The sequence below is a fragment of the Fringilla coelebs genome, assembly GCF_963513975.1.
Source record: "Fringilla coelebs genome assembly, chromosome: 26".
NCBI lineage: Eukaryota > Metazoa > Chordata > Aves > Passeriformes > Fringillidae > Fringilla > Fringilla coelebs.
In genome coordinates, this window is record NC_140052.1 from 1,063,533 (window position 1) to 1,087,528 (window position 23,996).

At 60.9% G+C, this 23,996-nt stretch overlaps 4 protein-coding genes across 6 annotated transcripts in view; 1 reads left to right on the forward strand and 3 right to left on the reverse strand.

The window, feature by feature from the left end:
* Nucleotides 1–11,645, reverse strand: part of LOC311163039 (uncharacterized protein) — an 18,823-nt gene extending 7,178 nt beyond the window's left edge. The window contains exons 1-10 of the mRNA XM_084221724.1: nt 11,621–11,645; nt 7,234–10,616; nt 5,511–5,629; nt 4,929–5,012; nt 4,046–4,127; nt 3,152–3,263; nt 2,157–2,222; nt 1,398–1,657; nt 654–697; nt 9–114 (exon numbers count right to left, since the gene is read on the reverse strand). Of these exons, the coding sequence (XP_084077850.1) occupies nt 9–114; nt 654–697; nt 1,398–1,657; nt 2,157–2,222; nt 3,152–3,263; nt 4,046–4,127; nt 4,929–5,012; nt 5,511–5,629; nt 7,234–10,530 (4,170 nt within the window). The 5' untranslated portion in view covers nt 10,531–10,616; nt 11,621–11,645. The remainder of the gene's footprint in view (nt 1–8; nt 115–653; nt 698–1,397; nt 1,658–2,156; nt 2,223–3,151; nt 3,264–4,045; nt 4,128–4,928; nt 5,013–5,510; nt 5,630–7,233; nt 10,617–11,620) is intronic.
* On the reverse strand, nt 10,552–16,592 carry LOC311163040 (interleukin-1 receptor antagonist protein-like; the record flags this gene model as incomplete). Its single annotated transcript, XM_084221725.1, has 8 exons — nt 10,552–10,616; nt 12,555–12,658; nt 12,782–12,850; nt 13,517–13,713; nt 14,458–14,582; nt 15,283–15,405; nt 16,343–16,452; nt 16,564–16,592. The coding sequence occupies 8 exons, from the start codon at nt 16,590–16,592 to the stop codon at nt 10,552–10,554; spliced, it is 822 nt and encodes a 273-aa protein (XP_084077851.1).
* On the reverse strand, nt 16,576–19,722 carry LOC311163150 (interleukin-36 receptor antagonist protein-like). Of its 3 annotated transcripts, none has more exons than XM_084221889.1 (5): nt 19,485–19,722; nt 19,265–19,325; nt 18,873–19,167; nt 17,627–18,253; nt 16,576–16,600 (listed from the first exon to the last, which is right to left on the reverse strand). In XM_084221889.1, the coding sequence occupies exons 1-4, from the start codon at nt 19,486–19,488 to the stop codon at nt 18,041–18,043; spliced, it is 573 nt and encodes a 190-aa protein (XP_084078015.1). In that variant the 5' UTR covers nt 19,489–19,722; the 3' UTR covers nt 16,576–16,600; nt 17,627–18,040. The 3 variants fall into 3 exon arrangements, with proteins under 3 accessions (XP_084078015.1, XP_084078014.1, XP_084078013.1); XM_084221888.1 differs by having other exon boundaries at nt 18,873–19,003; nt 19,079–19,167; nt 19,265–19,722; XM_084221887.1 differs by having other exon boundaries at nt 19,265–19,722.
* A 438-nt stretch (nt 19,723–20,160) lies between these two features.
* Nucleotides 20,161–23,966, forward strand: TMED4 (transmembrane p24 trafficking protein 4). The gene is made up of 5 exons (XM_084221702.1): nt 20,161–20,325; nt 20,594–20,694; nt 20,910–21,035; nt 22,368–22,514; nt 23,364–23,966. The coding sequence occupies exons 1-5, from the start codon at nt 20,181–20,183 to the stop codon at nt 23,511–23,513; spliced, it is 669 nt and encodes a 222-aa protein (XP_084077828.1). The 5' UTR covers nt 20,161–20,180; the 3' UTR covers nt 23,514–23,966.
* The last annotated feature ends 30 nt before the right edge of the window (nt 23,967–23,996 follow it).

The window sequence follows — 23,996 nt, forward strand, 5'->3', positions numbered from 1 at the left end:
CCCCCTGCGGGCGGGGCCGGGGCCCCCCAGCAGCTCCGGGGGAATTTCGGGATTTGGAATTTCGGGGCTTTTTTGGGTTTTTGGGAATCAGCCCCGGGCTCGTCCTCGTCGTCCCTGCGGAAATCCCAAAGAAATCCCAAAGAAATCCCAGAAAATCGGCGGGGAAAGAGAGGAAATCCCAGAAATCCACCCAAATCCCAAAAAATCCGACCCAAATCCACAGAAAGAAATCCCAGAAAATCCAACCCAAATCCCACAGAAATCCCAGAAATCCGACCCAAATCCCACAAAATCTGACCCAAATCCCACAGAAAGAAATCCAGAAAATCCGACCCAAATCCGACCCAAATCCCACAGAAATCCCATAAAATTGACCCAAATCCCACAGAAATCCCGTAAATCCGACCCAGATCCCACAGAAAGAAATCCCATAAAATTTGACCCAAATCCCACAAATCTGACCCGAATCCCACAGAAATCCAAGAAAATCCCATAAATTCAGCATCAAAATCCCAGAAAATCCGACCCAAATCCCACAGAAATCCCACAAAGTCCAACCCAAACCCATAAATTCCAACCCAAATCCCCCAAATTCCCATAAATTCCCCAAAATCCCATAAATTCCCCCAAATCCCAGAAATTTCCCCGCTCACGTCGCCCATTCCAGTTTCCGGCTGCGGATGGAGCCGTACAGAGCCTGGGGGGAAACGGGAACTTTTTAGGGGTTTTAGGGGAACTTTGGGGATGTTTTGGGGGGATTCTTTTAGGATTTTTTAAAGATTTTTTTTTAGGATTTTTTGAGATTTTTTGGGGATTTTTTAGGATTTTTTTAGGATTTTTTCGATTTTTTTTCAGATTTTTTGGATTTTTTTGGAGAATTTTTTGGAGTTTTATTTGGGATTTTTTTTAGGATTTTTTTTGAGGATTATTTTTAGGATATTTTGGGGGATTTTTGGGGGATTTTTTTTTAAGGATTTTTTGGGGATTTTTTTAAGGATTTTTTGGGATTTTTTTGGAGTTTTCGGGGGATTTTTTTGAGATTTTTCTGGTTTGTTTTATTTGGGATTTTCCGTTTTATTTTCTTCAGATTTTTTAGGATTTTTGGGGGGATTTTCTTGAGATTTTTTTTTTTGTTGTTTTATTTGGATTTTTGGGTGTTTTTTTGGGTTATTTTTAAGGAACTTTTAAGATTTGTGGGGGATTTTTTAAAGGAGTTTTTGGGATCTTTTTTAGGATTTTGGGGGATTTTTGGAGGGATTTTTTCAGATTTTTGGGGGATTTTTTGAGGATTTTGGGGGGATTTTTTGAGGATTTTTTTCAGGTTTTTGAGGGGGTTTTTGGGGGTTTTTTGGGGGGGGTTTGGGGGTTTTTTGGGGGTTTTTTTGGGTTTTTGGTACCTTGAGCTGCTCCCGGGGGAAGTCCCGCCCGTCCATCATCCCGCTCAGGTTGGTGACGAACTCGGAGCTGCTCATGGCCCGGCCCAGGCGCTGCAGAACCACCCCAAAAATGGGGAGAAAAACCCCAAAAATGGGGAAAAAATCAAAAATGGGGGAAAAGCACCCAAAAATGGGGAAAAAAACAAAAAATGGGGAAAAAACAGCACCAAAATGGGAAAATCCTAAAAGGGAACCCCGGGGATGATTCACCCCAAATCCACCCCAAAATCACCCCAAAAATGGGGAAAAAAACCACCCCAAAACCGACCCCAAATCCACCCCAAAACTGCCCCCCAAATCACCCAAAAATAGGGAAAAAACCACCCCAAAACCGACCCTAAATCCACCCCCAAAACTGACCCCAAAATCACCCCAAAAACGGGGAAAACCCTAAAAGGAATCCCAAGGCTGATTCACCCCAAAACCGACCCCAAAACCACCCCAAATCCAAAATCCCAAATCTTCCCCAACCCCAAAACCCCAAAAACCCCAAATCCACCCCAAACCCCCCCCATGCCCCAATCCCCCTCCCCAAATCCCAGGTGGGGATTTTAGGGGATTTTAGGGGAATTTTGGGGTCACTTCTGGGGCAGCCTCCGTGGGATTTTGGGGCAGATTTAGGGGAATTTTTCGGGTTATTTTGGGATTTTTTCCTGGGATATTGGGGATTTGGGGCTATTTTGGGTTTTTTGGGGTTTTTATTTTTTTGGGGTGCCTCACCTGGCCGTGCAGGTCGGTGTTGAGCAGCATAGGGCCACAGGGGGCAGTTGAGGGCGTGAACGGAGTCTGGGGGGGATTTTTGGGGGGTTTCAGGGAACCCCAAAACCCCCCAGAGGATCCCAAACCCCCTCCAGGGATTTAGGGTCAGGTTTGGGGCAGATCTGGGGATTTGGGGTGGGTTTAGGGTCGGTTTTAGGGTATTTAGGCTCAGTTTTAGGCTCTCACCAGCTGGGGGAAAAGTGCCAGGGTTGCAGCAGGGGATTTGGGGTCGGTTTTAGGGTATTTAGGGTCAGTTTTGAGGTGTTTAGGCTGGGGTTTAGGGTGGATTTGGGGTCTCACCAGCTGACGGAAAAGCCCCAGGATTGCAGCAGGGATTTGGGGTGGGTTTTAGGGTGTTCAGGCTGGTTTAGGGTATTCAGGCTGGGTTTAGGGTGTTCAGGCTGGGTTTTAGGCTGGGTTTAGGCTGGGTTTAGGGTGTTCAGGCTGGGTTCAGGCTGGGTTTAGGGTGTTCAGGCTGGGGTTAGGGGGTTTAGGCCGGGTTTAGGCCGGGTTTAGGCCGGGTTTAGGCCGGGTTAGCTCACCGGCCTAGGGAAAGGCGCCGGGGTTGCAGCAGGGATTTGGGGTGGGTTTAGGCTGGGTTCAGGCTGGGTTCAGGCTGGGTTTAGGCGGGGTTTAGGCCGGGTTTAGGGTGTTTAGGCTGGGTTTAGCGTGTTCAGGCTGGGTTCAGGCCGGGTTTAGGCCGGGTTTAGCTCACCGGCCGAGGGGAAGGTGCCGGGGTTGCAGCAGGGGTTTGGGGTGGGTTTAGGCGGGTTTAGGCCGGGTTTAGGGTGTTTAGGCCGGGTTTAGCTCACCGGCCGAGGGGAAGGTGCCGGGGTTGCAGCAGGGATTTGGGGCGGGTTTAGGCCGGGTTCAGGCCGGGTTTAGGCCGGGTTTAGGCTGGTTTTAGGCCGGGTTCAGGCTGGGTTTAGGCCGGGTTTAGGCCGGGTCTGGCTCACCGGCCGAGGGGAAGGCGCCGGGGTTGCAGCGGTGGAAGCGGCTCGAGAAGTGCCCCAGGACGCGCTCGCGCTCCTGCGTCTCCCCCGAGAGCACCAGCGCCCGCAGGAACTGCTGGAACCCAAAAACACCCCAAAAACACCCAAAAGTGACCCCAAAACACCCCAAAAACACCCCAAAAGTGACCCCAAAAACACCTTCACAACCAGCCTTAAACACCCCAAAATGACCCCAAAACCGACCCCAAAACCAGACTTAAACACCCCCAAAAGTGACCCCAAAAAACCCCCAAAACACCCCCAAAACCAGGTTTAAACATCCCAAAAAAAACCCCAAAGTGACCAAAGAAACCACAAAAGTGACCCCAAAACACCCCCAAAAAACCAAAACCAGCCTTAAGCACCCCAAACACCCCAAAAGTGACCCCAAAAGTGACCCCAAAACAGCTTTAAACACCCCAAAACACCCCAAAATCCCAAAAAGTGACCCCAAAACCACCCCCAAAACCAGCCTTAAACACCCCAAAAGTGACCCCAAAACACTCCCAGAAGTGACCCAAAAACCCCCCAAAAACTCCAAAAGTGACCCCAAAACACCCGAAAAGTGCCCCCAAAACCACCCCAAACCCACCTGAAATGCCCCCAAAACAACCCCAAAAAAACCCCCAAAAAATCCCCCAAATCCCTCCCAAAAAACCCCCAAATTTCCCCCAAAATGCCTCCAAAAATCCCCCCCAAAATCCTTCAAACTCCCCCACAAAAATCCCCAAATTCCCCCTAAAACTGCCCCAAAATCCCTGAAATCATCCAAAAAATCCCAGAAATTCCAAAAAAATCCCAGAAATTCCCAAATCCCCCAAATTGCCCAAAATTCCCATTTTTCCCCCCAATTTCTCACCTCAGGGCCTGCTCCAGGCTCAGCCCCTGGAACTGGAAGAGCTCCAGGTACTCCCGCGCCACCCGAGCGCTGAACTCCGTGCTGGGGGGAAATCGGGCACCAAAATCCTCAATTTTCACCCCAAAATCCTCAATTCCCAAAAATTCCCCCAAAATCCCCAAAAATCCCACAATTCCCACCCAAAAAATCCTCATTTTTTCCCCCAAAATTCACTTTTCTCCCCCAAAATTCCCCTTTTGTCCCCCCAAAATTCCATTTTTCTTCACAAAAATCCCATTTCCCCCCCATATTTTTCCCCCAAATCCCCATTTTCCCCCAAAATTCCCATTTTTCCCCATTTTTCCCAAAAATTCCCTTTTTTTTTCCAAAATCAGTGTTTTTCGCCCCAAAATTCCCAATTTCCCCCCATTTCCCTCCCATATTTTCCACCAAAATCCCATTTTTCCCCCCCAAAAAATCCCTTTTTTCTTCTCAAAAATCCCATTTCCCCCTCATATTTTCCCCAAATCCCCATTTTTCCCAAAAAAATTCCAATTTTTCCCCCCAAAATTCCCATTTCGCCCCCCTATTTTCCCCCAAATTCCCATTTTCCCCCAAAATCGCTGGGTTTTGCCCCAAAATTCCCAATTTCCTCCCATATTTTCCCCAAAATCCCCATTTTTCACCCCAAAATCCCCATTTTTCACCCCAAAATCCCCATTTTTCTTCCCCAAAATTCCCATTTTTTCACAATTTTTCCCAAAATAGGCATTTCCCCCCCAAAATTCCCAATTTCCCCTGACTTCCCCCCATATTTTCCCCAAAATCCCCATTTTTCCCCCCAAAAATCCCAATTTTTCCCCATTTTTCCCGAAATCGCCGTTTTTCGCCCCAATCTCTCACTCCCTGCGCAGGAACGAGGCCACCTGGCCCTTCCTGACCCCGTCCAGGTGGAAAAGGCGCCGGGCCAGGGCCCGAGGATCCTCCCTGGGGGGAAAAATGGGGGGGAAAATGAGAATTTTGGGAAAAAAATGAGAATTTTGGGAAAAAAAACGGGGAAAATGAGATTTTGGGGAAAAATGGGGGGAAAAATGGGGAATTTGGGGGGGAAATTTGGAGTTTGGGGAAGAAAATTGGAATTTGGGGGAAAAATGAGAATTTGGGGGAAAAATGGGGAAAAAATTGGGAATTTTGGGAAAAATGGGAATTTGGGGGAAATATTTTGGAGTTTGAGGCAGAAAATTGGGAATTTGGGGGAGAAATGAGAATTTGGGGGAAAAAATGGGGGGGGGAAATGGGGAAAATTTGGGGGGAAAATGGGGAAAATTTGGGAATTTTGGGGAGGAATGGGGGGAAAAGGGGAATTATGAGGGAAAATTGGGGGAAAATGGGGGAAAATTGGGAATTTTGGGGAGAAAAATGGGAATTTTGGGGAAGAAAAGGCGGGGGTCCCAAATGGGTCTGGGGGCTCGGGGAGTTCCTCACCCAGGGGGGTCCGGGCTGGGTTTTTGGGGCGGCTCCTCCAGGGGGGGGATCCCCCAAAACCCCCGGGGCTCGGGGGGGGTCCGGGGGGGTCCTGGGGGATTTGGGGGGGTCCTGGGGGGATTTGGGGTGGATTTGGGGGATTTTGGTGGGGGTCCTGGGGGGTTTGGGGAGATTTTGGGGGAATTTGGGGGGGCTCAGGGGGGATTTGGGGGGGCTCAGGGGGGGTTTGGGGTGGATTTGGGGATTTTGGGGGGTCCTGGGGGATTTGGGGGGGTCTGGGGGATTTTTGGGGGGTCCTGGGGGGTTTGGGGGAGATTTTGGGGATTTTTGGGGGGCTCAGGGGGGATCTGGGGGGCTCAGGGGGGGTCTGGGGTGGATTTGGGGATTTTTGGGGGGTCCTGGGGGGTTTTGGGGGGGCCCCGGGGGCTTTGGGGGGGTTTCAGGGGGGTCAGGGGGTGGGAGGGGCTCTGGACCCCCCATTTTGGGGGGAAATTTGGGGCTGGGGGTCCCCATTTTGGGGGTCCCCATTTTTGGGGTGAATCTGGGGGGATTTGGGGTCTTTGGGGCGCCTCCTTCAGGGGTAAATTTGGGGGTTCCGGGAGGATTTGGGGTCCCAATTTTTGGGGTAGATTTGGGGGGATTTGGGGTCCCAATTTTTGGAGAAATCTGGGGGGGTATCTGGGGGGTTTGGGGTCCCTCTTTTTGGGGTAAATCGGGGGGGATTTGGAGGTTTTGGGGTCCCTCCTTTTGGGGTAAAACTGGGAGGTTTTGGGGTCTCCCTTTTAGGGGCAAATCTGGGAGGTTTTGGGGTAAATCTGGGGGTGCTGGGAGGTTTTGGGGTCCCCATTTTTGGGGTAAATTTGGGGGGGTTTGGGGGCTCTGGGGTCCCCATTTTTGGGGTAAATCTGGGGGGATTGGGGTTTTGGGGTCTCCCTTTTTGGGTAAATCTGGGGGGATTTGGGGGTTTTGGGGTCCCTCCTTTTGGAGCCAATTTGGGGGTTCTGGGAGGTTTTGGGGTCTCCTTTTTGGGGTAAAACTGGGGGAATTTGGGGTTTTTGGGGTCCTCTTTTTGGGGTAAATCTGGGGGATTTGGGGTCCCTCTTTTAGGGGCACATTTGGGGGTTCTGGGGGGATTTGGGGTCCCTCTTTTTGGGGTAAATCTGGGACGTTTTGGGGTCTCCCTTTTTGGGGTAAATCTGGGGGGATTTGGAGGTTTTGGGGTCCTCTTTTTGGGGCCAATTTGGGGGTTCTGGGAGGATTTGGGGTCTCCATTTTTGGGGTAAATCTGGGGGGTCCCAGGAACCGGGGGGCTCCTCCGGGGGGGTGGGGGGGTCCAGCCCCCCCCATTTGGGGGAGTCCCCAAATTCCGGGGGTGGATCCAAGGGGTCCCCAAATTCCGGGGGGTCCCCAAATTCCGGAGGTGGATCCGGGGTGTCCCCAAATTCCAGGGGGTCCCCAAATTCTGGAGGTGGATCCAGGGTGTCCCCAAATTCTGGGGTTCTGGGTGGTCCTGGGGGAGGAGACACCAAGGGGGTGTCCTCAAATTCCAGGGGGTCCCCAAATTCTGGGGGATCCCCAAATTCTGGAGGTGGATCCGGGGTGTCCCCAAATTCCGGGGTTCTGGGTGGTCCTGGGGGAGAAGACACCATGGGGGGGTTCCCATCAGGATTGGTGGGACCCCCCAAAATGAGCCCTCCCCCAAATTTGGGGGGACCCCACTCACCCCGGCCCGCGGTGGCGGCTCCTCCCGGGGGGTGGCACCCCAGGGTGGCACCGTGGGGACGCCAGGGGGGCACCCCCGGGGGCAGGGGGTGCTGGAAGAGGGGGTTGGTGTGGAAATGGGGCTCCTCGTCCTCATCTTCATCTCATCCAGGTCATCCTCGTCGTCCAGGTCCTCCTCCAGGTCCTGCTTGTCTTCATCTTCATGGGAGGAGCCGTCGGGGTCATCGGGGTCATCGGGGTCATTGAGGTCATTGGGGTCATTGGGGTCATGGTGGTCATCGGGGTCATGGTGGGCATGGAGGTCATTGAGGTCATGGTGGGCATGGAGGTCATGGTGGTCATTGGGGTTATGGTGGTCATGGTGGTCATTGGGGTCATTGAGGTCATTGGGGTCATGGTGGTCATTGGGGTCATGGTGGTCATCGGGGTCATTGAGGTCATTGGGGTCATGGTGGTCATCGAGGTCATCCGGGTCATGGTGGGCATGGATGTCATTGGGGTAATTGAGGTCATTGGGGTCATTGAGGTCATCGGGGTCATGGTGGTCATTGAGGTCATTGAGGTCATTGATGTCATGGTGGTCATTAATGTCATGGTGGTCATCGTGGTCATTGAGGTCATGGTGGTCATGGTGGTCATCGGGGTCATTGAGGTCATGGTGGTCATTGAGGTCATGGTGGCCATCTATGTCATTGGGGTCATCGTGGTCATCATAGTGATTGTGGTCATCATGGTCATGGTGGTCATTATGGTCTTTGTGGTCATCACAGTCATGGTGGTCATCATGGTCATCGAGGTCATGGTGGTCATGGTGGTCATTGAGCTCATGGCGGTCATCACGGTCATGGTGGTCATCACGGTCATCACAGTCATGGTGGTCATCATGGTCATTGTGGTCATTGAGGTCACAGTGGTCATCATGGTCTTTGTGGTCATCACGGTCATGGTGGTCATCATGGTCATTGAGCTCATGGCGGTCATCACAGTCATGGTGGTCATCACGGTCACCACAGTCATGGTGGTCATCATGGTCATTGTGGTCATCAAGGTCATGGTGGTCATTGAGCTCATGGTGGTCATCTAAGTCACTGAGGTCACCTAGGTCACTGTGGTCATCACGGTCATGGTGGTCACGGTCATTGTTGGCGCGGTGGTCATCATCATCATCATCGTCACCTTCCTCTTCCTCCTGGCTGAGTCTGGGGGTTTGGGGCCGGGGGGAGATGGGACCATCCATGGGGGTCCCACCCATGGGCGTGGGACTGGGGGAGACCCCAGAATCCGTGGGGACGGGCTCTGGAGAAACTGATCCATCCTCGGGGACGGACCCGGCCAAGGTGGGACCATCCATGGTGACACACCTGGCCAAGGTGGGACCATCCATGGTCACGGATCCAGCCAAGGTGGGACCACCCGTGGTGACACACCTGGCCAAGGTGGGACCATCGATGGTCACGGATCCAGCCAAGGTGGGACCACCCGTGGTGACACACCTGGCCAAGGTGGGACCATCCATGGCCGAGGTGGGACCATCGATGGTGACGGACCCAGCCGAGGTGGGACCACCCATGGCCACAAACTCAGGTGAGACCCTCGAATCCACGGCCAGGTGCTCTGCAGAGATGGTCCCATCCATGGTCATGAGCTGGGGTGAGGTGGTTCTGTCCCTGGTCACCGTCCATGAGCAGGTGTCCCCATCCCCGGTGGCCGTCCATGAGCAGGTGTCCCCACCCATGGTCACCGTCTGGGATGAGGTGTCCCCATCCCCGGTCACTGTCCACGAGCAGGTGTCCCCATCCCCGGTGGCTGTCCATGAGCAGGTGTCCCCATCCCTGGTGGCCATCCATGAGCAGGTGTCCCCACCCATGGCCATGAAGCTCCCAAGGAGGAACTCAAAGCTTTGGTCCATGGGAGCGGCCTGGGCTGGGATGGGCTCATCCGTGGGTTTGGGTGGGATGGATCCACCTGTGGACACCTGGAGAACGTTCTCATCCTCATCCATGGGTTTGGGTGGGATGGATCCACCTGCAGACACCTGGAGAGCGTTCTCATCCTCATCCATGGGTTTGGGTGGGATGTCCCCATCCATGGACACCTGGAAGATCTCCTCAAACGTGGATCCACGGCTTTGGAGCTCCTGGGAGATGCTCCCACCCAGGGCCGTGGGTTTGGGTGGGAGGGATCCACCTGCAGACACCTGGAGAACGTTCTCATCCTTGGCCAGGGGTTTGGGTGGGATGGATCCACCTGCAGACACCTGGAGAACGTTCTCATCCTTGGCCAGGGGTTTGGGTGGGATGTCCCCATCCTCGTCCATGGGTCTGGGTGGGATGTCCTCATTTACAGCTGTGAGTTTGGGTGGGATGTCCTCGTCCCCATCCATAGATTGGGGTGGGATGTCCTCGTCCCCATCCGTGGGTCTGGGTGGGATGTCCTCGTCCACGCACACCTGGGACGTCTCCTGGGACGTGGATCCGAGGATTTGGAGCTCCTGGCTCCCACCCAGGGCCGTGGGTTTGGGTGGGATGGATCCACCTGCAGACACCTGGAAGACGTTCTCCAATGTGGCCACAGATTTGGGTGGGATGTCCTCATCCTCATCTGTGGATTTGGGTGGGATGTCCTTATCTGTGGGTTTGGGTGGGATGTCCCCATCCATGGGTCTGGGTGGGATGTCCTCGTCCCCATCCATGGGTTTGGATGGGATGTCCTCGTCCAAGCACACCTGGGACATCTCCTGGGACGTGGATCCGAGGATTTGGAGCTCCTGGGAGAAGCCCCCAGCCCCATCCCAGGGGGGGTCCTGGGGGTGGTCCCGGGTGTCCGTCTGTCCCTCGAGGGCCCCCTGGAGCTCCTGCACGCAGAGCTGGGCACGGAGCAGGCTGGCCCAGAACAGAGCCGGGACCGCGGGCGGGGGCGGGGCGGGGGGCGGGGCAGGGGTCAAGGTGGGGGTCAGTGCAGGGGTCAGCTCAGGGGTCACTCCAGGGGTCACTCCGGGGGTCACTCCAGGGGTCACTCCAGGGGTCACTCCAGGGGTCAGCCCCAGGGTCACTCCAGGGGTCACTGCAGGGGTCACTCCAGGGGTCACTCCAGGGGTCAGCCCCAGGGTCACTCCAGGGGTCAGCTCAGGGGTCAGCCCCGGGGTCACTCCAGTGGTCACTCCAGGGGTCACTCCAGGGGTCACTCCCGGGGTCAGCCGTGTCCGTGCGGGGCTCCTGGCCCCTCCCCCCGCGGAGGCGATGGCGTCCAGCGCCGGCAGCGCCGCCGGGGGGGGAGGGGGCGGCCGGGGGGGGTCCATGGGTCAGAACCGGAGCCCCCCCTACGGCCCCGGGGGGGAGAGAGACACCGGAGCGGCCGGAGGAGAGAGCATGGCCTGGGGAGAGCCTGGGGAGAGGGAGGGAGAGAGGGAGGAGACCGGTGAGAGGGAGGGAGGGAGGGAGGGAGAGGGAGAGGGAGAAGGAAGGAGGGAGAGAGGGAGAGAGGGAAGGAGGAGGAATGGAGGGGGGAGAGAGAGGGAGGAGAGAGGGAGGGAGGGAGAGAGGGAGGGAAGGAGGGATGGGAGGGAGAGAGGGAAGGAGAGATGGAGAGGGAGGAGAGAGGGAGAGGGAAGAAGGGAGAGAGGGATGGATGGAGAGGGAGAGAGGGAAGGAGGAGGGATGGAGGGGAGAGAGAAGGAAGGAGAGAGGGAGAAAGGAGGAAAGGAGAGATGGGAGACAGAGGGAAGGAGGGAGGGAGAGAGGGATGGATGGAGAGGGAGGAGAGAGGGAGAGAGGGAAGGAGGAGGGACGGAGGAGGGAGAGAGGGATGAGGGAAGGAGGGAGGAGAAAGAGTGGGAAGGAGAAAGGAAGGAGGAAGAAGGGTGGGGAGAGGGAGGAGAGGGGTGAGAGGGGCAGGGGGGGAGAGGGATGGATGGAGAGGGAAGGAGGAGGGACGGAGTGGGGAGAGAGGGATGGAGAGAGGGAGAAGGGAGGGAAGGAGGGATGGGAGGAAGAGAGAGGGAAGGAGAAAGGAAGGAGGAAAAAGGCTGGGGAGAGAGAGGGAGGGAGGGAGGGAGGGAGGAAAAGGGTTGGAGAGAGGGAGGAAGCGCGGGAGGAGAGAGGGAAGGAGCGGAGGAGGAAGGAGAGAGGGAGGAAGTGCTCGGAGAGGGCGCGGAGGAGGAAGGAGGAAGGAAAGGCGGAGGGGGAGGGGCGCACCGAGGGCTCCGGGGGTCTCCCCCACCCTCCCCTCCCCCCCTCGGCCACCCCGGGTCACCCCCTCCAAGTGCCACCGCCCCGCTGTCCCCGCGGCCACCCCGGGTCACCTCCCGCGGTACCGGCGGTGCCACCGCCCGCTGTCCCCCCGCTGTCCCCCCGCGGCCACCGCGCCCCGGTGCCACCGCCCGCTGTCACCTGCCGCTGTCCCGGTGTCCCCGCGGCCGCCCCGCCTCACCGGCCCCGTGCCACCCGCGTCACCCGCGCCGCTTCCGCCCCGCGGGACAGGAAACGGGGGGAGGGGACCCCAAAAAGCAGCCCCGGAACCCCAAAAATCACCCCAAAAATCACCTCGAAAAAATCGCCGGGATCCCCCCCCAAAAAAATCCCACCCGGGACCCCCCCCAAAAAAAAACCTCCGGGATCGCAAAAAAAAAAAAAATTCCGGGACCCCAAAAATCTCCCGGAGCCCACCAAACCCGGCACCCCAAAAAATCCCACTCGGGACCCCCAAAAAAACTCCCGGGATCCCCCAAAAATAATCCGGGACCTCCCAGAAAAAAGTCCGGACCCCCAAAAAATCCGGGACCCTTAAAGAGCTTCGGGACCCCCCCAAAAATCTCCCGGACCCCACAAAACCTTCGGGACCCCAAAAAATCCCACCCGGGACCCCAAGAACTCCCCCGGGACCCCAAAATCCCGCCCGGGACCCCAAAGTTGATGGGGGATCTCAAAGGGGGGGGGCAGGGGGACCCCAAAAGTTCCGGGTGACCCCAAAAGGGGGGGGGGGGGGCAGAGAATTTTAAGGGTTCCGGGGGGACCCCAAGAGTTGAGGGGACCCCAAAAGGGACCCTGAAAAGCCGCGAGGGGACCCCAAAGTTTACGGGGGTCCCCAAAAGGGTCGAGGGGACCCCAAAATTTCCGGGCGACCCCAAATTTTATTGGGGCGGGGGGGGTGGGGGGGGCAAAGGTGACGGGGGCGGGGCCGGGAGTTTTTGGGGTTCCCCGGATTTTGGGGGGTCCCCGTGATTTGGGGGGGGGGCTGGGAGGGTTCGGGGGCGTTTTGGGGACCCCCCCGGGCTTTGGGGACCCCCCGGGGCCGCCCCCCGCCCTCCCCTCCCCCTTCCCTTACCGGCAGCGCCGCGCGGGGGGGCGTGGTCTGGGGTGGCCACGCCCACAATGGTGGGGATTTGGTCATTAGTATGCAAGACACGCCCATAGGCGAGGTCACGCCCCCTCCGAGTGAGGTCACGCCCCGCGTGGGAAAAGGGGCGGAGCTTGTTGTGAGATTAGCATATGGGCGTGGTCTGAATTGGTCACGCCCCACAAGGGGAGGGGAATAAAGGGTTATTTGCATACTGGATACGCCCATGCGGTGAGGCCACGCCCCCGATGCGAGGTGAAGGGGCGTGGCTGGGGGGGAGGGTCCTGAGCGCCCCAAAGAGGGGGTTGGGCCCGAAAAGGAGGGGCCGGACCCCAAAAAGGAGGATTCTGACCCCAAAAAGGAGGGTTCTGACCCCAAAAAGGAGGGTTCTGACCCCAAAAAGGAGGACTCTGACCCCAAAAAGGAGGGTTCTCACCCCAAAATGGCTCTGACCCCAACCCGAGGCTCCTGAGCCCCCCCGGATCCCCCCTGCCCCCCCCAGGTCACAGCCACAGGGGACACCGGCCGCTGTCACTTTATTCACGGGGGTGACAACAACCCTCGGCCTCCCCTCCCCCACTGCTGTCCCCGCCACGGGTGTCCCCAATCTCAGATGTCCCCAGGTGTCACTGCCGGCACAGGTAGAAGGTGCTGGTGGCACTGTGGATGTCCCCAGGTGTCCCCAGGTGTCCCAGGTGTCCCCAGGTGTCACTGCCGGCACAGGTAGAAGGCGCTGGTGGCACTGTGGATGTCCCCAAGTGTCCCAGGTGTCCCCAGGTGTCCCAGGTGTCACTGGCGGTGCAGGTAGAAGGCGGTGGTGGCACTGTGGATGTCCCCAGGTGTCCCAGGTGTCCCCAGGTGTCCCCACCATGGTGTCCCAGGTGTCCCCAGGTGTCCCAGGTGTCCCCACCATGGTGTCCCCAGGTGTCCCCAGGTGTCCCAGGTGTCACTGCCGGTGCAGGTAGAATTCGGTGGCCGCAGGGGGCGGGGCCAGCCCCAGCGCCCCGCCCCCCTCGGCCGTGCTGAGGAAGCGCCCGGGGAAGGCGGCGGCCTCGAAGGTGTGGGTGGAGCCCCCGAAGGTCTTGTAGAAGGTGAAGGGCGTGGCCCTGTCCTTGTCACCTGAGAACAGCTCCAGCAGCCCCACGTCCTGCGGGCGGGGACACAACGGGGTGCCACCTCGGGGAGCAACATCCCCAGGTGGCACCATCTCCAGGTGTCCCCAACTCCAGGTGACCCCATGCCCAGGTGACACCAACTCCAGGTGACCCCATCCCCAGGTGACACCAACTCCAGGTGACCCCATCCCCAGGTCACCCCAGCTCCAGGTGACCCCATGCCCAGGTGTCCCCATGCCCAGGTGACACCAACTCCAGGTGTCCCCACCTCAAGGAACTCACACTGACCCCATCCCCAGGTGTCCCCATCCCCAGGTGTCCCCAACTCCAGGTGTCCCCAGCTCCAGGTATCCCCAGCTCCAGGTGTCCCCATCCCCAGGTGACCCCATCCCCAGGTGACCCCACCTCCAGGTGTCCCCAACTCCAGGTGACCCCACCTCAAGGAACCCCCATCTCCAGGTGACAACATCAGGACCACGCCCCCGGTGACGCCGTCATTGAGTGACCCCGCCCTGGGCCATCCCCACTTCCTGGTGGCCCCGCCTTGGGGTGACCCACCTTGGGGTGACCCAAATTTGGGTCCCAGCCACCTCTGGATGTCCCCACCTCTGGATGTCCCCACCTTGGCTTGTCCCACCTTGCCTTGTCCCACCTCAAGCTGTCCTACCTTTGTGTCCCCACTGCCCCACACTGCACTGCCCCTCTGCCACCCCCGTGTCCCCCGTGTCCCCGTGTCCCCCCCGTGTCCCCGTGTCCCCCCCGTGTCCCCGTGTCACCTCCAGGCTCAGCTGTGGCTCGGGCCCGGTGCCACAGGACAGGGCGCGGGTGCCATCGCGGATGCCCAGGATGAGGGGACAGCGCCGGCGCTCCAGGTGCCGGTTGGGGACAACGCTGATGGGCTCTGGGGACACGGGGAGGGTGTCACCACTGTGCCCCAGAGGGACACCCACTGAGTGTCACCCCTGTCACCCCAGAGGGACACTCACAGAGTGTCACCCCTGTCCTCCAGAAGGTGTCACCCATGGATTGTCACCCCTGTCACCCCAGAGGGACACCCGTGGATTGTCCTCCCAGAATGTCACCCATGGAGTGTCACCACTGTCTCCCAGGTGTCACCGCTGTGCCCGCCAGGGTGTCACCCACGGATTGTCACTGCTGTCCCCCAGGTGTTCCCCACGGATTGTCACTGCTTTTCCCCAGGTGTCACCCATAGATTGTCACCGCTGCCCCCCAGGGTGTCCCCCACGGGTTGTCACCGCTGTCCCCAGGTGTCACCCATGGAGTGTCCCCCACAGATTGTCACTGCTGTGACCCCCAGGTGTCACCGCTGTCCCCAGGTGTCCCCACGGATTGTCACCGCTGTCCCCCAGAGTGTTACCCATAGATTTGTCATCCCTGTCCTCCACAGATTGTCACCGCTGTCCCCAGGTGTCACCCATGGAGTGTCCCCCACGGGTTGTCACTGCTCTCCCCCAGGTGTCCCCGCTGTCCCCAGGTGTCCCCCAGGGGTGTCCCCGCTGTCCCCAGGTGTCCCCCCCAGGGTGTCCCCGTTGTCCCCAGGTGTCCCCACAGATTGTCACGCTGTCCCCAGTGCCACCCACCTTCCTGGGCGGCGCTGGCCCCCTGCAGGCTGGCGGCCACCAGGTGTCCGTGTCGCAGGCACAGCCCGCGCTGCTCCGTGTCCCGCAGCCGGTAACGGTAGGGCCGGGCCGGGGGGGGCGCGGCCATCCCTGGGGACACTGGGACAGCGGGACGGACCGTGGGACAGGGGGACGGACAGGGACAGGGGGACACTGGGACAGCGGGACAGACAGGGACAGGGGGACGGACAGGGACAGGGGGACACTGGGACAGCGGGACAGACCGTGGGACAGGGGGACGGACAGGGACAGGGGGACACTGGGACAGGGGGACGGACAGGGACAGGGGGACGGACAGGGACAGGGGGACACTGGGACAGCGGGACGGACCATGGGACAGGGGGACGGACAGGTGGGGATGTGACAGGGACTTGGGGACAGACAGGGACATGGGGATGTCACAGGGACATGGGGACGGACAGGTGGGGATGTGGGACACGGGGACATGGGACACACAGGTGGGGATGTGACAGGGACATGGGGACGGACAGGTGGGACATGGGGACAGACAGGGACATGGGGATGGGGGACATGGGGATATGGGGACGGACAGGGATGGACAGGGGGACAGACAGGGACATGGAGATGTCACAGGGACAGCGGGACAGACACGTGGGACATGGGGACGGACAGGGACATGGGGATGTCACAGGAACATGAGGACGGACAGGTGGGACATGGGGACGGACAGGTGGGCACATGGGGACACAGGGACGGACAGGGGGACACAGGCACAGGAGGAAAGACAAGTGGGACACGGGGACATGGGGATGTGGGGACATGGGGACACAGGGGCACGGAGACATCACAGATGGGAATGAGGATGTGGGGACACACACGGGGACATGGAGGGGACACCCAGCAGATGTGGCACAGGATGACATCACAGGGACATGGGGACAGGGATGGGCACAGGGACACGGGGACAGGGACATGGAGACACGGGGACACGGGGACAGGGACACAGGGACACAGGGACACAGGGACACGGGGACAGGGACACGGGGACACCTGCACCCACCTTTCCCCAGGAAGTCCTCGAACAAGGCCACCATGTCGGGGTCGGTGACACCCTCGGCCGTGTCCCCGCTCCCCGCCGCGACCCCCGGGCGGCGTCCCTGGGGTGTCCCTCTGCGGGGACAGAGGGGTCAGGGGACACCGGGGGGGGCAGGTGACACTCCCCAGCAGGAGCGTGGGGTCCCCACGCTGTCCCCACGCTGTCCCCACGCTGTCCCCGCTCACCTGAGGGCAGCTCTGGCCGTGTGTGACATGGCTGGGCCTGCGGAGAGGGTGGCACAGGTGGCACAGGTGACACCGCGTGCCAGCAGGATTGTCCCCGAGCTTGTCCCCGTCCCCGGAGCAGCGCTGGCAGATGTGTCACCTCCCGGGATCCCGTGTCCTCTGGGCCGTGTCCCCGCGGGTGGCAGTGGCTTTATAGAGCCGGGCAGGGCGGGGACAGGGCCCGCCCGGTGATTGGCGGGGCGAGTGACAGTGACACCGCCCGATGGCAGAATGCCACCTGTGCCAGCGTCCCAGGTGATGCCCACGGTCACCGTGGTGGGGATGTCCCCTGTGCCACATCCCCTGTGCCACATCCCCTGTGCCATGGTGCCATCACCTTGCCACCATCGTCACCACGAGTGCTGTCCCCAAGGTGCTGCCAGCGCTGTCCCCAGTGTCCCCCGTGTCCGATCCCCATGCTCCTTTGTCCCCAAGGCCCTGTGTGCCCTGTCCCCAGTGTCCCCTCTGTCCCATCCCCTGAACCTTGTCCCCAAGGCCCTGTGTGCCCTGTCCCCAGTGTCCCCAGTGTCACATCCCCATGTCCCTTGTCCCCAAGGCCTTGTGTGCCCCGTCCCCGTGGTGACCTGTCCCCAAATGCCACCTTCCCTGTCCCTATTGCCCCCCACTGCCTGTCCTCACTTCCCCGTGGTGCCACCTCCCCTGTCCCCACGGTGTCCATGTGCCCTGTCCCCAAAGTCCCCATTCCCTGTCCCCACATCCCCGTGTGCCCTGTCCCCTTGGTGCCCTGTCTCCCAAATGTCACATCCCCTGTCCCTGTTGTCCCCCACTCGCTGTCCCCAGACCCCCCGTGTGTCCCCTCGCTGTCCCCTCGCTGTCCCCGGGCGGCCCCGCGGGATCCGGGAAGGGGCCGCGTCACCCCCGCCCGGGGATGTCCCGTTCTGTCCCCATCGCGCGGGTGGCGCAAGAGCGGCCACTCCGCCGCGGTGACACATCCGGCAGGGCCACCAGCCCCGCCCTGTCCCCGCCGCGCCACCCCCGCGTGTCACCCCCGTGTGTCACCCACACTCGGGCACCGCGTGGCCTCGGCATCTCTTTATTCCCGGGGAGGATGTCGCTGTCCCCAGGGGGATGTCGCTGTCCCCAGGAGGATGTCGCTGTCCCCAGGGGGATGGCACCGCCCCAGAGGGGTGGCACCACCCCGGGGGGCGGATGTCACCCTCCACAGGGGGATGTCGCTGTCCCCAGGGGGGTGGCACGGTCCCGGAGGGATGTCACCGTCCTGGGGAAAATGTCACCGAGGAGCGAGGATGTCACCCTCCCTGGGCGAGGATGTCGCCATCCTGGGGGGGATGGCACCCTCCCCACGGGGATGTCACCTTCCTGGGAGGGATGTCACCGTCCTGGGGCGATGCCACCCTGCCCAGGAAGATGCCACCACCCCGGGGCTCCGCTGTCGCCGCGCGGGGGCCGGGGGCGCTCAGCAGAGCTGGAAGTAGAAGTCGAGCAGGTGGGAGGTGACATCGCGGTGGCGACAGAGCGCCAGGGGCTGGTGGCCGCGCGGGGACGTGCACAGGAACCAGCCGGGGTGCGCGGCCGACTCGAAGCGCCACAGCCCGTCCCGGTAGGAGCGGAAGAAGGTGAAGGCGGCCGCGCTGTCACCGGCGCGGGGCAGCTCCCGGATGTCCACGTCCTGCGGGGACACCCCCGTGTCACCCGCGGGGACAGCGCCCGGCCGCGGTGTGCCACCGCCGCGGTGGGCACGGCCTGGAATGTCCCCACCCGGCGGTGTCGCCACCCCTGAAGTCCCCGTGTCCCTATAGCCCCAAAACTTCGTGTCCCCATCCTCATCACCATCCCCTTGGGGTCCCCAACCCTTTGGTGTCCCCATCCCTTTGGTGTCCCCATCCTCTTGGCATGCCCATCCCACTCCCTCCAGTGTCCCCGTCCCTGTCCCCTCGTTTTCCCCGCGCTGTCTCCCCGCTGTCCCCCGGTGTCCCCTCGCTATTCCCGCTGTCCCCCTGTGTCCCCCGTGTCTTCCCGCTGTCCCCGCGCTGTCCCCCTGGTGTCCCCTCGCTATTCCTGCTGTCCCCTCGCTGTCCCCTCACTGTCTCCCCGCTATCCCCTCGCTATCCCCCGCTGTCCCCCGCTGTCCCCTCGCTGTCCCCGCTGTCCCCTCGCTGTCCCCGCTATCCCCCGCTGTCCCCGCTGTCCCCGCTGTCCCCGCTGTCCCCGCTATCCCCCGCTGTCCCCCGCTGTCCCCGCTGTCCCCGCTGTCCCCTCGCTGCCCCCGCTGTCCCCGCTGTCCCCACCTGCAGCCGCAGCCGGGGCTCTCCGCCGGGGCCGCGCTCGGTGCGCAGGCAGCGGGAGCCGTGCCGGATGCCCAGGATCACCGGCAGCCGGGCGGGCTCCAGGGCGCGGTTGGGCACCCAGAACACCTTCTCTGCAGGCGACACGAGGACCCTCAGCGCGTGTCCCCGCGTCCCCACGCCTGTCCCCGCGCGTGTCCCCGCGTCACCTTCCAGCGCAGCGTTGGCGCCCTGCAGGTGCCCGGCCACCAGCTGGTCATCGCGCAGGTACAGCGACCTCTGGTTCACGTCCCACAGCCTGGCGGGCAAAGCGGGGACAGCGGTGCCACCCCTCGGTGCCACCGCTGTCCCCTGCCACCCCCGCTGTCCCCCGCCACCGCCGGGCCGTCCCTTACCGGTACTGGAACACCTTGGTCTGCAGCGCGGGCGCGTGGCAGAGGGCGAAGCCTTCGGCCTCTGCGCGGAGGAAGAGGAGGGCGAGGCTGAGGGCGGCCACCCGGAGACCCCCGCGCCCCCTGCCCGCGCCCCCCGAGCCTTGGGGACCCCTCCTTGGGGCCGGGCCAGGCGCTCCGTGTCCCCTCCGGGCCGTGCGCGGGGTCCCCGGGCAGCGCTCACCCATGGGACCCCCGGTTCTGCTGAGACCCCGGCTCCGGTGCGACCCGCGGCTCCGGTGCGACCCCCGGCTCCGGTGCGACCCCGGCTTCTGTGACGCCCCTGCCTCCGGTGCGACCCGCGGCTCCGGTGCGACCCCGGCTCCTATGGGACCCCCGGCTCCTGTGACGCCCCTGCCTCCGCTGTGACACCCCCGGCCCCGGTGCTACCCCCGGTTCCAGCGGGACCCCCGGCTCCGGGCGCTGCGGGCGGCGGAGAGGAAGGGAGGGAGGAAGGAAGAAAGTTGCCGGTGGTGTTGCCACACTCCTGAAAAGGGCGCGCCCCGCCCCGGCCATTGCTCAGCGCCCCCGGGGGGTGACAACCGAGGGGACACATGGCGGGAAGGGGGGGGGGTGACAACGCGACAGCCACGGGGACACCGCGACCCCCGAGGCGGCTGCAGCGGGGCTCGAACTCGCGATCTCAGCCGCCAGGGAGCGGCGCCCTCCCCGCTGCGCCACCGCGGCGGAGGGCGCGCATGCGCGCTGCGGGAGCGGTGGGGAGCGCGCAGGGGCGGCGTGGGGAGCGCTGAGTGGCCGTGGGTGCTGCGCATGCGCAGAGCGAATCACGGCGCTGAGGGCGACACTGCGCGTGTGCAGAGCCTGCGCTGAGGGTGCGGCGCCTGCGCAGTGCGGCGCCGGCGGGCGGGAGCGAGGAATCATGGCGGCGCTGTGGGAAGCGCTGAGGGCGGCGATGGCCGCGATGTTGCTGCTGGGTTGGGGCGCGCACGGGCTCTACTTCCACATCGGAGAGACCGAGAAGCGCTGCTTCATCGAGGAGATCCCCGACGAGACCATGGTCATCGGTGCGGGCGGCGGCGGGGAGCACCGGGAATGGCGGGGGGCGTGAGGGGGGGAACGGGAGAGACCACCGGGAATGGCGGGGGGGGGAATGGGAGAGACCACCGGGAATGGCGGGGGGGGAAATAGGGACCACCGGGAATGGCGAGGGGGGAAATGGGAGAGACCACCGGGAATGGCGGGGGGAGAGCGGGAGGAACCATTGAGGGCTCGGGGGGGGATCAGACCGGGCACGGTGTTCGGCTCCGAGCCCGTGTGCCCGCTCGGTGCCAGGCAATTACCGGACGCAGCTGTGGGACAAACAGTCCGAGTCCTTCCTGCCCTCCACCCCCGGGCTGGGCATGCACGTGGAGGTCAAGGACCCCGACGGAAAGGTGAGGAGGGCTGGGCATCAACTGGGCACCTCCTGGGGGGTGGGGGTCCCTGGAGGGGGTTTGGGCAATCCCCAGGCGATGCTCCAGTGCCCATGGCAGTGACACTGTCCTCACGGGATGGCAGTGGCACTGATGCTGTCCCCACGGGGTGGCAGCGGCCCTGGCGCTGTCCCCAGGGGGTGGCAGTGCCCCTGACGCTGTCCCCGTTGGCACAGGTGGTGCTGTCGCGGCAGTACGGCTCCGAGGGACGCTTCACGTTCACGTCGCACACGCCGGGCGAGCACCAGATCTGCCTGCACTCCAACTCCACCCGCATGGCGCTCTTCGCCGGGGGCAAGCTGGTAATGAGTGCCCTGTGCCAGCCTGGCACGGCCCTGGGACAGCCCTGGGGACAGCCCTGTGCCCACAGCCCCTGCCAGCCCTGGGCACAGCCCTGTCCCCACAGCCCCTGCCAGCCCTGGGCACAGCCCTGTGCCCACACCACACGCCCGCCCCGGGGATGTGCCAGGGACGGCCCTGGGGACAGCCCTGTGGCCTGCCCATGGCTGTGCCACTGATGGTTCCAGTGCTGGTGGCATTACTGGGGCCGTGGTTGGAGCCATGGTTGGTGGCGTGGTTGGTGCCATGGTTGGAGCCATGGTTGGTGCCATGTTTGGGAGCCATGGTTGGTGCCATGGTTGGTGCCATGGTTGGTGCCATGTTTGGGAGCCATGGTTGGTGCCATGGTTGGTGCCATGGTTGGTTCCATGGTTGGAGCCATGGTTGATGCCGTGGTTGGTGCCATGGTTGGAGCCATGGTTGGAGGCATTGTTGATGCCGTGGTTGATGCCGTGGTTGGTGCCATGGTTGGACCTGGATGGTGCCATGGTTGGTGGCGTGGTTGGTGCCATGTTTGGGAGCCATGGTTGGAGCCATGGTTGGAGCCATGGTTGGAGCCATGGTTGGTTCCATGGTTGGTGCCATGGTTGATGCCATGGTTGGTGCCATGGTTGACGCCATGGTTGGAGCCATGGTTGGTGCCATGTTTGGGAGCCATGGTTGGAGCCGTGGTTGGACATGATTGGACATGGTTGGACATGGTTGGTGCCATGGTTGGTGCCATGGTTGGTGCCATGGTTGGAGCCATGGTTGGAGCCGTGGTTGGACATGATTGGACATGGTTGGATATGGTTGATGCCATGGTTGGTGCCATGGATGGTTCCATGGTTGGCCCCATGGTTGGAGCCATGGTTGATTCCATGGTTGGAGCCGTGGTTGGAGCCATGGTTGGTGCCATGTTTGGGAGCCATGGTTGGAGCCATGGTTGGACATGATTGGACATGGTTGGACACGGTTGGTGCCATGGTTGGTGCCATGGTTGGTTCCATGGTTGATGCCATGGTTGGTGCCATGGGTGGTTCCATGGTTGGACCCAGAGTTGGTGCCGTGGTTGGAGCCATGGTTGGAGCCATGGTTGGTGCTATGTTTGACGCCGTGCTTGGTGCCATTCCTGTATCCATGGTTGGAGCCATGGTTGGAGCTACGGTTGGTGCCATGGTTGGTGCTGTGGTTGGTTCCATGGTTGGAGCCATGGTTGGTTCCATGGTTGGTTCCATGGTTGGTTCCATGGTTGGTGCTGTGGTTGGTGCCCCCCCCGGTGCCAGCCCGGTGCCAGCCCGTGCCCTGTCCCGCAGCGGGTGCACCTGGACATCCAGGTGGGCGAGCACACCAACAACTACCCCGAGATCGCCGCCAAGGACAAGCTGACGGAGCTGCAGCTGCGCGCGCGCCAGCTGCTCGACCAGGTGGAGCAGATCCAGAAGGAGCAGAACTACCAGAGGGTCAGCGGGCACCGCGCTCTGGGGTCACCCGGGGGGAATCCGTGGGGTTTGGGGGGAATTCGGGGGTTTTGGGTGGAATTCACAGGGTTTTGGGGGTCAATCTGTGGGGTTTTGGGGTGAATTTATAGGTTTGGGGGTCAATCTCTGGGGTTTGGGTTGAATTTATAGGTTTTTGGGTGGAATTCCCAGGGTTTTGGTGTGGGTTTATGGGGTTTTGGGGTGAATCTGTGGGGTTTTGGGTGGAATTCACAAGGTTTTGGTGTGGGTTTATGGGGTTTTGGTTTGAATTTGTGGGGTTTTGGGGTGAATCTGTGGGGTTTTGGGTGGAATTCCCAGGGTTTCGGTGTGGATTTGTGGGGTTTTGGGGAGAATTTGTTGGGTTTTGGGTGTTGCAGTACTGGGAGGAGCAGAGCGAGAGCTCCAAGCTGTGGGATTTTTGGGGTAAATCTGTGGGGTTTTGGGGTGTTGCAGTACTGGGAGGAGCGGTTCCGCATGACCAGTGAGAGCTCCAAGCTGTGGGGTTTTGGGGTGAATCTTTGGGATTTTGGGGTGAATCTGTGGGGTTTTGGGTGGAATTCCCAGGGTTTCGGTGTGGGTTTATGGGGTTTTGGTGTGGATTTATGGGATTTTGGGGTGAATTTGTGGGGTTTGGGGTGTTTTAGTACTGGGAGGAGCAGTTCCGCATGACCAGCGAGAGCTCCACACTGTGGGGTTTTGGGGTAAATCTGTGGGGTTTTGGGTGGAATTCCCAGGGTTTCAGTGTGGGTTTATGGGATTTTGGGGTGGATTTATGGGATTTTGGGGTGGATTTATGGGATTTTGGGGTGAATCTGTGGGGTTTTCCCCCAGTACCGGGAGGAGCGGTTCCGCATGACCAGCGAGAGCACCAACCAGCGCGTGCTCTGGTGGTCCATCGCCCAGACCGTCATCCTCATCCTCACCGGCCTCTGGCAGATGCGGCACCTCAAGAGCTTCTTCGAGGCCAAGAAACTGGTCTAGCCCCCCAAAACCCCCTCAGGGGGCACCCCAAAATCCATTCCAACCTCGGGGGCAGTCCAAAACCAACCCCCACCCCAGGGCGCACCCCAAAACCGACCCTAATCCCAGGGGGATCCCCAAAATCCACTCCTAACCCTGTAACAGGGGATCCCACCCACCTTGGGGTGCCAGGGAGGGACCCCCACTCCCTTCTGGGACCCCAAACCCAGCCCGGGGTGCAGGGGAGGGACCCCAGGAGCTCCCCCAAACTCATCCCGTGCACTTTGGGGTGCTGGGGAGGGTCCCTCGCTCCCCTCTGGGACCCCAAACCCTTCCCAGCCACCTTGGGGTGCTGGGGAGATCCCCCCTACTCCCTGCAGATTTTGGGGTGCCCTGCCTGCCATGGTGGGAGCAGAGAGGCGCCACCCCCCGAGCTGTTTTTTTGGGGGGGAAATAAAGGTTTTTTTGTTCCACCAAGAAGTGTCAGTGCGCTTTGGGGGTGGG